This window comes from Arvicanthis niloticus, chromosome X, assembly GCF_011762505.2.
Source record: "Arvicanthis niloticus isolate mArvNil1 chromosome X, mArvNil1.pat.X, whole genome shotgun sequence".
Lineage (NCBI taxonomy): Eukaryota > Metazoa > Chordata > Mammalia > Rodentia > Muridae > Arvicanthis > Arvicanthis niloticus.
Genome location: NC_047679.1, coordinates 81,812,145 through 81,822,147, shown reverse-complemented (window position 1 = coordinate 81,822,147; position 10,003 = coordinate 81,812,145). Strand labels below are relative to the sequence as shown.

The following is a 10,003-nucleotide window of genomic DNA, read 5'->3' as shown; positions in this document are numbered from 1 at the left end:
TCTCTTTCTCTCAGAACTCCTCCCACCTTAGCTCCTCCTACATATCACCCTTCCTGTTAAAATGAAACTTTTCTCTCAAAATACAATTAGAGCATAATTATGCCAATTTGTACCAGTGAGGTACAAGATAGTCCTCATACCCAGTCTATCATTTTGTTGACTAACCAGAACCTCTGTCGTCTCTCCTAACTAAAACACTTAGTTCTGAACCTGGCTTTTTCCTTGGCTTTAGGATGAATGTCAGCTGATGACCATCCACTCAAATCTTTTCTCTCAAGGTAAATAGCCAGAATTGGCTATGAGGCTATAAGCTTTCAACCCCGTCAGAAATCCAGAATCACTGAGTTAACTATAATTGTGGGAAGCACAAAGCATAGCTTCTAAAACTTAAGGGGGCTACATTTTAAAAAGGATTTTCTCATGTGCTTGAATGTGTACCTGTTTGTGTACGTGTGTATGTGTGTGTGTGTGTGTGTGTGTGTGTGTGTATGGTAGAGACTGAAACTGAGGTGTCTTTTTTTTTTTATCACTTCTTCACCTTACTTTGAGAGTGTCTCATCCTGAATCTTCAGCTCTCCATTTTTGCTGGAGTGCCTAGCAAAAAGAGTCCTGGGGTCAACCTGTCCATATCAGTCAGCATTGGAGACTCAGGGACACACTTAAAAGAACTGGGGAGGAAAGGAAATGGGGATATTTTGATTTTAAACACATTATATCCATGTATGAATACCAAATAAAATGTCAAAACAACAAAGGGAGCAAACAAGAAATGTGGAGGTATCAAAGATAAAAGATCACAGCACTTTTAAATCCAAGATCTAATTTGCCACTGTTAGTAATTGCAGAATTAGTCAAAACCTCTTTCTACAAAGTAGTGTGTAAGCTCTCATGAGCTGAGCTGTGAGAACCTTCATGGAGCAATGAGCTGGAAAAAACTCTGCAGATTTTTGTATTTTAAGATGACCTACCTTGCCAAGGTCAGAGGGCCTTCCTTGTATCCTTGGTTCAGGGTAAATGGAACCTTCTGCTTTTGTGGAAAACTGAGCCACTTCAGACTTCAGTTTGGGAGTTATTTTTTTTTTCTGAACTTTTCATTGATTCTTTGTTTCACATCATACGCCCCAGTCTTATTCATCTCCCTGTGTCTCATATGCCCTCCACCTTCGCAACATCCTCCCAAAATAAAAGCACACACAAACAAAAAAAAACATAGCATAGAATACATCTCCTTGTAGAAGGTGTACGAACCTGTCGGGTTTTCTTGTAGGAGCTGAGTTAAAAGTGCAGTTTTCGATAAGATTTGCCAGAGGGAAAATTTCAAAAATTCTCAGTCAACCAGTCAAGCTTTGAACAGTGAAAAAAAAAAGTACATTCAACATTCTAGTAGGAAATGACTCGGTGGGAATAAAATAAAAACTCTCCACAAATAAACATCTACACTCCATATGATTATATTAAAAATATTGTCATTGTCTTTTCTTGCCAAGCTAGTTTTTAAATTTTATGTTTAATTATGTGCATATGTGTCTGTCTGTGTATACTTAAACATGTGTATGCAATTGCACACATCTTCCAGAACTAGCACTGGAGTCACAGGTTTTGTGAGTCACCCTACATAGGTGCTAGAAACTAAGCCCACATTCTCTGTGAAGAGCAAGCACCAAGGGATCTTTACAATTGGCCTGTCTCTCCAGTTCTCTTGCTGTATATTTTACAGCTCTTGAAAAGTTCATTTTTCAAAATCTTTCTCTCACTTGGGTCTAACTAAAATGCAGAGATTGAAATGTTTCACTCTGAGCCTCCTGGTGGGAAGGTTCCAGCACTTTCAAATGTTAATTCTGGGAATAAAGGCTGACAAAATTAAAAAAAAAAAAAACCCTTTACTGATGATTCATAACAATTTAAAATGTAAGTAGATTATGTTAATCTACCACACATAACTTGGGACCAGATCAATTTATACTGTCTTAGAAATGAAGGTCAGAGGCTGATGCTAGCAGCCAACCATTGGACCAAGCATGGGGTCCTCAGTGGAGGAGTTAGAGAAAGGACTGAAGGAGCTGAAGAGGTTTGAAACCCCATAGGAGGAACAACAACATCAATCAACCAGATACCCCCCCCCCCGAGTTCCCAGGGACTAAACCACCAATCAAAGAGCACACATGGAAAGACCTATGGCTCCAGCTGCATCATATGTAGCAGAGGATGGCCTTATCTGGCATTAATGGGAGGGGAGGCCCTTGGTCCTGTGGAGGCTTGATGCCCCAGTGTAGGGCAATGCTAGGGCGGGGGGGGGGGGTGGTGGTGGTGGCGGGAGTGGTTGGGTGAACACCCTCGTAGAAGCATGGGGAGAGGGATGGGATAAGGGGTTTTCTTGGGGGGTGGGGGGAATAGAACCAGGAAAGGGAATAACATTTGAAATGTAAATAAAAAAAGTATTCAATAAAAATATATAAAAGAAATGAAGGTACTTTAAACTCCCTGAACACCTATTAAAAGAAGCAAGGGAGACAGTTCAGCAGGTAAAAGCACCTGTGACCACACCTGAGAACCTGACTTCAATCCCTCAAAACCACATAGAAAGACAGAACCAACTCCTTCAAGTTGTCTTCTGAACTCCACACATGTACATGTGCCACATACACAAGTTAAAAAGAAATATCTTAAATTGTATACTCTCGCATATTAACTGTGACAAAGCATTGCAATGCTTTGATAGATGGCACACACTCTCACACACACATTTAAATCACCACATAAAATAAGAGGTTTAATTATGGAATTTTCACAAACTTAGTTTTAATTTTTATAGGAAATCACAGTGAAGGTCTTTGAATTGTCAGAGACCTCAAACTTTTAATGTACTGAAAAACGTAAAGACTGTAAAGTCATACTGTTTTATATTATGTTATTAACATGAGAAATGGGGATAAACAAAGGTTATAGTTTAATAGTTATGTGTGCCAAGTTGACAAGCGTCAACTCTACTTTTAGTTTTTTTGTCAACCTGACACCAAATTAGAGTAATGGAGGAAGAACTACCTCCATCAAATTGGCCTATGGGCAAGTCTGCGGGGCATTTTCTTGATTAATGGTTGGTGAAGGAGGGCCCAGACTACTGTGGCCATTGCCTCTTGGGCAACTAACTGGTCCTAGGCTGTATAAGACAGGTAGCTGAATAAGCCACAAAACCCCACTAAACAGCTTTCTTCCATTTTTCCTGCCTCTCTCTGCTCCTGTTCAAGTTCCTGTCTTCCTCCAATGATGGGCTGAGACTGGGATTGTAAGCCAAATGTACCTTTTCCTCCCTCAGTTGCATTTGGATGTGTTTTATAAGAGCTAGGTAGAAGCAACCTAGCACAGTCACTTAGGTTATATTTCAAATCTATTGAAAACAACATATCAAGAGCATCTTCTTGCAATAGGAATTCCCTAGAATATCATTCACATTGTCAGTGCAACAATAAATCCAAATTATCTCTTCATTGTAGGCTGTATTTTTCACCTCAGGGTGTAGTGTCCCTGACAGAAACATGGCACCAAGGAAGGATGGAGGAAAGGGCAAAAATATTCCAATATTGATAGCGTTGCATCTTCCCCACTATTCTGCTCCTGTTATCATGCTAGTGAGGATTGTGCTGCTGAGAGCATGAGATCCCAGCTTATTCAGAGAATATATAATAAGAGTCACATGTGAAAAAGTAAAAAGACAAAAAAATGAAAGTTCAAAGAAACAGGTAAGTTTAATTTTAAATAACATTTTATTTAATACAAAGTGCAAAAAACCTGTAATTTTTAAGTTGGAAACAATGTAAGGGAAATTGTTCATTACACTGGCATTTTAATAGATCTTTAAAGTTGGGTGCACTACATCATGATACAAGCACAACAAAAAATATGAACAAATTTGAAATGTATCACAAGGGAAATATGACACATGAGTTATAGTATATTTTGACATGTTTTTCTTACTAATTTGGGAATACAATCTATTTCCACCAAAAGAAAATTAATAAAAAGTATTAACTACCTTGACAGTTTTCTTACTGTATTATGCCTGTAAAATATAGTTTGATTTATTTGTCAGTATTACTACTAAAAAAATTCTATTAATTTTTAATCTGTGGCCAGACTACACTGAGTATGACTTCACTTAAAAAAAGGAAAAATATAAGTCATTGCTTTTACTAAGTTATTTCAACAGAAAAATATTATGTGTAAGTTGTTACTTCTGTCCTTTTTGTTACTCAGTCATTGAAATGTAGTCATTTTGGTATTTCAATATGTGAAAGAAAGTGATAAGTGCTAATTTGTTATTTTTACCATGCCTCTGTAATGCAGTCTGCTGTCTCAACAATTTAACAATACAAGTAAGAGCTTTTTGTTTCCATGTTTGTGTGTGGGAGAAGATTCATATATGCTTGTGCATGTGCATGTACATGTGCATGTGCATGTGCATGTGGGAGGTGTTGGTATCTGGTATTTTCTTAAACCACTTCTGAATATATTTTCTGAGGCAGGATCTCTCATTCAACCTAGACTCCACTAATTTGTTAGGCTGTCTGGCCATGTAACTAAGCATCTTAGTTCCTCCACCCTTTCAGTATTGTAGTTACAAATGTGCACTTTGGTGCCCAGCTTTTTACACATATGTTAGGCATCTGAGCACTGGTGTGCTTGTGTGGTAAGCAACTGGATGAATAAAGTATTTCCTTTGTCCCACGTAAACTGCTAATTATTGATGTGGCATACATCATTTCTAAGTAAGTCTAGGATATGCAAACTGAATTTTTAATTATGTCATATTTTGGAAAATGAAATAAGTTGGACTCAGTATTCACATGTGGCTACTATGTATCATACCAAATGAGGGACAGCTACTGGGAAAAAACAGAAGCAAAATATATAGAGGGAATGATTTATAATGCTAAGGAATTGTACAGAGTTAAGAGAACTACAGGAAGTAGGAGATATTTGTGGCAAGAATTCTAAATACCACTACAAAATTTATGGGACAAAGGCTGGATACCCAGCTGAAGACTTCATGGTCAGTGCTAGAAACTTTACAATGGACCTACATCAAGGAAGTAGGTCACTGTATTTATGTTCCTGAGGAGTATTGAAATCTCAGAACCTCTGCTATCTTTCTTTCCTGGCCCACTGTTAAATTCTGATAGTTTTTCATAAGCAACCCAAAACAGACTAAACTAATGGGATGAAAACACTGTCTTCAGAATCTGCTGCCCTTTTTCACAAACACAGACAGGAAAGGCTGTCATTGTCCTGGTTTGTGTAATGTACCCACAAGCAAACCAAAGTTTGGCCAGGGATATAGCATAGCAGGACTTGATCGTCCTGTAAAATATAAACTCTACTGTTGTCAGTAATCTGTCAATAGTGACAGGAACTATTCAGAAACTCTTGAAGTCCCTCAGTTTTTGTTAAGTTATTCTCGATAGGAGATAGTTACACACCTATACTTCCTGTGTAATTCCATACAATGTAAGAACCTTATAGATCAAGTCTATGGGTCCAGGAAATAACATTTAGTACTTAAATGATGCATATCAGGTTAAAACTGTGTTGGACTGTGAAATTTACTCACAGTAAGTGAGCCTGTGAAATTTACTCACAGTAAGTGAGCAAGTTCATATCCTCTCTGTGTGCAAGTTCTAGCATCGCCTTCAGTTGTAGTTGTACAATGGCAAGCTTCTGTCTGTCTAAACTGCCCTGAAAATGCCATCTTTCATAGCAATGCACAGGAATAGGATAAATCACGTATTTTAGCTCCTTCATGGGTGTTAAATTATGCATGATATTCACAAGCATAGGCATTGTGATGGGGTTAGAAGCAAAGCCCAGCACACGGAGACGGGTACATCTAGTTATGGCAGGGATAAGAGCAGAGATTGCAGAATCACTTATAAGGCAATGATTTACCTCTAGATGCTGAAGAGTACCAGAGAGATTTGACAGAATAGTGTAAAATGGTTCAAGGTCATCCCAATACATTGGATTGTTACTAAGATTTAATAGCTTTAGGTGGGTGACCTGAGGACTCTGGGACATAAATTTGAAGTCTCTGTACGAAAGATCACAGGATGGCAGATACAAGAAATCCAAACGAGGTGGTAAGATTCTGTAGGGAGAAACAAAAACACTTCCTGAAGAATGAATACTGAATGAGAAAAACTGTACTGTTATATCTAGAATAAACATTATCAATGTGTCAGTGTATACTTTAGCTCACTTAATAGTTTTGGGACTTGGAGAAAGTTTTGTCTTTTTCCCTTTATTATTTTTCTTTCTTTTCTTCTTACTTTTGTTGGAGACAGTATATTATTTTATAGCACTGGCTGTCCTTGAACTAGGTAGACCATGCTAGCCTTGAACTCACAGAATCTGCCTGCCTTTGTCTCCCGAGTGCTGAGATTAAAAGCATGTGCCAGCAGGCCCAGTTGAAAGTTTAGTTTTCAACACTAAAATACAATTTCTTTTCATCTTAAGAACGTGTAGAATATAACAGATGATTCTAAGAAATATTGAGAGAAAAAAAAACTAATCCACTGAGTACTTACAATAGTATCCATTGTAGATTTTAGTTCACCTTTTTAGTGTGGAGGAATCAGAAAGAACAGGCAACTGAAAACTCCCTTTGGGCCAGTCCCTCAATAACAACTTCTATTTTCATGGTCTATACTTTAGAGATTATAGACTAGCAAAGTAACCTGACATTCTGAACTATGGACAGCTACAGATTATGTACATTAGTGCAGAGGCAAAAATGTCTTCCTACATCTCAATTCCTCTCCCTCCTCCTCTTCCTCCTATCTAGAGGGCTAGTGGGTTTTTTCCCACCTTTTTATTTCTGCACTTACCACACAGTATCTGTACATTGCTGGCTGTTTACTTTTTGTAATTCTGTCTTTCTTCAGTTTCACATTCTCAGAAGTGATGAAGTGGAAAGCATAAAAGGTTTTAAGGAGCTTAGGAATACCCAAGAATGCTTTCTATCCTGTCTCAATAGGTTATACAGGAAACCCAGGGACCTACCCCAATCTCTTACCTGAGCAATCTGTCCAGATGATTTTTGAGGCAGAATGAAGTTAAGCTGAGTTCCTTCAGGTGTTCCATACGCTGCAAGTGACTGAGAAAAATTTTAAAGACCTTCCCATTCAGAGATCTAAAAGTGACATTAGACAGACTAAGGCTTTCTAGGTGGACCATCCGACACAGGATGCTGGTGATGTCACTCAGTGAGCCCCTATCAACTGACAACTGATCAACACATTTGAGATCAAAAAATTTCAGAGTGCATTTGCAGTTACACAATTTATCAATTTGCAAATCTCGACAGCACACATGCAAAGACCCAAAACTCTCCTCAATTTTACGCATAAGCAAAATCAAAAATTCCTTTTCCATTAAGGAGCCATCAAGGGAAAGATCCACTAGTAGTTCTACGGGCCTGGGTAAGAAAGCTTTATACTCTGAATTTACAAAACAAAGCTGTCTTTCCATTTTTATGATAGAGCGGTCAGAATGAGCACAAGAATAAAAACAGGAAGGTGATCTGTTTCTGACTTCAGGGCATGCGGTCCTACAGTCAGTGTCTTGCCTTAAATCTAGGATCCTCAGTTTAGGTCTCCTGTAAGGATAAGAGGAGATAGAATATATGAGAAATAGCAAATGATGATGAAACCCAGTAGGATCAATAATGGTATATAAGAATGACACAAGGATGACAAATCCTTGTATCCACAGCTGGCATTCCTTATACTAACTACCCACAATTCTTTCCCATGAAAATCCAACCTCCTTTTCCTCATCTTTTATACACCATAAACTGTCTCCAGTCTTAAAGTTCCTATCTTTCTTTTATGTAATAACACCTGTTAAATAAACCTATCAAGAGTAACCTCAATAAAATAGATTTCAAAACAAACACTGAAGACATTAGTCTTCAATTTAAGTGTTGGGCCAACAGCCTCCACATAAATCTTCAGCATTCACTAGATACTACTTCGAAGAGAGCAGTAGGCTATGGTATAACCTCCTGTGTCTTACCATGTCTTTACTATATAGTCTTACCGAGAAGCAAAGGTCTGTGCAGGAAATACGGGAAGATTCTCAATCATGGCTTTTAGGAGTTCATGTTGAGGTTGCTGTACACGCAATGACCCAATATGGAGACAGTAAAAGGGCCAAACTTTCACCATCTCACTCAATGTACTCTTATGTCCACCTTCAAAGGCAGCAATGAACAATGGAACAAAAAGCTCTCTTGGAATGTCCTCTAGAGCTTGGATTGCTGCAGACTCCCTGCTGAGCAGACTCTGCATAGCAAGATCCAACAGTCTTTTTGGGGTCGTTCCAGCCATCTTTGTGAACCTGCACCAGGATGAGAAACATTTAGAAGTTCTGGGAAAATACACATAGTGCTAGCAAAATAGAAAATATTTAAAGATTAAATGGTGAATCAGATGGCCACTACTAGATCCTTCTACTATAGATGCAGACTATAAATTGACTCACATGTATAAAAGGTTTATGTGTGTGCTACTGTTGACTTTCCCTTGGAGAATACCTACTCCCTGACATGTATATATAGATGTATGTATATGACAAAATACAATTAGTAAATAGGCAAAAATTAATTTTGGTCACTGAGTTGACTACACAGCTCCCAGTATTTTCCCTCAGTAGTATACAAGCCATGATGAAATAAAAGATAAATCTGAACAAAAGTGGTACAATAGAAAATATTAAAACACCAAATTGTGATTAAAGAGAAAAAAAATGACATTCTAGCCCATCTAGCCTATCACTGTATTTGTGGCAGACGAAGACACACCAAAATTGCATAAGATACACATGAAGGAAGATGTTAAGAACTTAAAGTTGACCTCAAACATATTCAGAAAAACTAGTCTAGTCAAAAATTAAGCCTAAAGATGAAAAAGAAAACAGAAAAGTGGAAAACTGGGATATAGTTTAGGGCAATGACTTAAAAGAAACTGTTCAATATTTTGTCTCATATGTGGAAAAGTAAGAAATAGTCAATCTGATAATGCAATACTGACTTCTAGAGTTTGGGATTGGTGCCAGGGGTTAGGGTAGCAAAGCAGAGTTAGATATGATTCATGTAAGATAGAAGCTGGTATGGGTATATCACAATGAATCTCATTAGGGTGTATTATGAATATGCATTACAAATAACAAATAGCAAATAAATATCAAATAAGTGATATAGATGGCTTAAAACTGCAATCTTTAAAACACACAGACTGTGGGGAAGAATAAGTCAATGTGGATACAGGAGCATTCAAGAAAGTTTGTTAATGATGAGAAAGGACACAAAAGAAGGGAATCTTGTAACACACAAAGGAGTGCAAATGCTGCTACCTTTTTCTTCTACTGCTGGAACAACAGAAGTAACAAAACAACAGCAACAACAAACCCTCTAAAAAGCCTACATAACACTAAAGAACAGAAAATAGTGTAGTTAAATTAGCTAGACTATAAAAAGGTAGTAAAATGAAGAAAAATTCCAGGCAAAAACATTAACATTTTTTCTTTGTTTTGTGCATTTGGTGTTTTGATTATTATGTGATGAGAGGAATTTCTTTTCTGGTCTAGTCTATTTGGAGTTCTGTAGGCTTCTTGTATATTTATGGACATCTCTTTCTTTAGGTTAGGGAAGTTTTCTCTATAATTTTGTTGAAGATATTTACTGGCCCTTTAAGTTGGGAGTCTTCACTCCCTTCTGTACCTATTATCCTTAGGTTTGGTCTCCTCATTGTGTCCTGGATTTCCTGGATGTTTTGGGTTAGGAGTTTTTTGTATTTTGTATTTTCTTTGACAGTTGTGTCAATGTTTTCTATGGTATCTTCTGCACTTGAGATTCTTCTATCTCTTGTATTCTGTTGGTGATGCTTGCATCTATGACTCCTGATTTCTTTCCTAGGTTTTCTATCTCCTGGGTAGTCTCCCTTTATGATTT

At 37.6% G+C, this 10,003-nt stretch overlaps 1 protein-coding gene across 2 annotated transcripts in view; it reads right to left on the bottom strand.

Moving 5' to 3' along the window:
* Positions 1-3,742: 3,742 nt before the first annotated feature.
* LOC117695373 (zinc finger matrin-type protein 1-like) overlaps positions 3,743-10,003 on the bottom strand; it is a 43,590-nt gene continuing 37,329 nt past the window's right edge. Inside the window, exons 6-8 of one of the 2 annotated variants that reach the window (XM_034486238.2) lie at positions 8,092-8,391; positions 7,067-7,648; positions 3,743-6,139 (exon numbers count right to left, since the gene is read on the bottom strand). In XM_034486238.2, coding sequence (XP_034342129.2) covers positions 8,297-8,391 — 95 coding nt within the window. In that variant the 3' untranslated portion in view covers positions 3,743-6,139; positions 7,067-7,648; positions 8,092-8,296. The remainder of the gene's footprint in view (positions 6,140-7,066; positions 7,649-8,091; positions 8,392-10,003) is intronic. The other variant, XM_076918822.1, reaches the window with a different exon arrangement.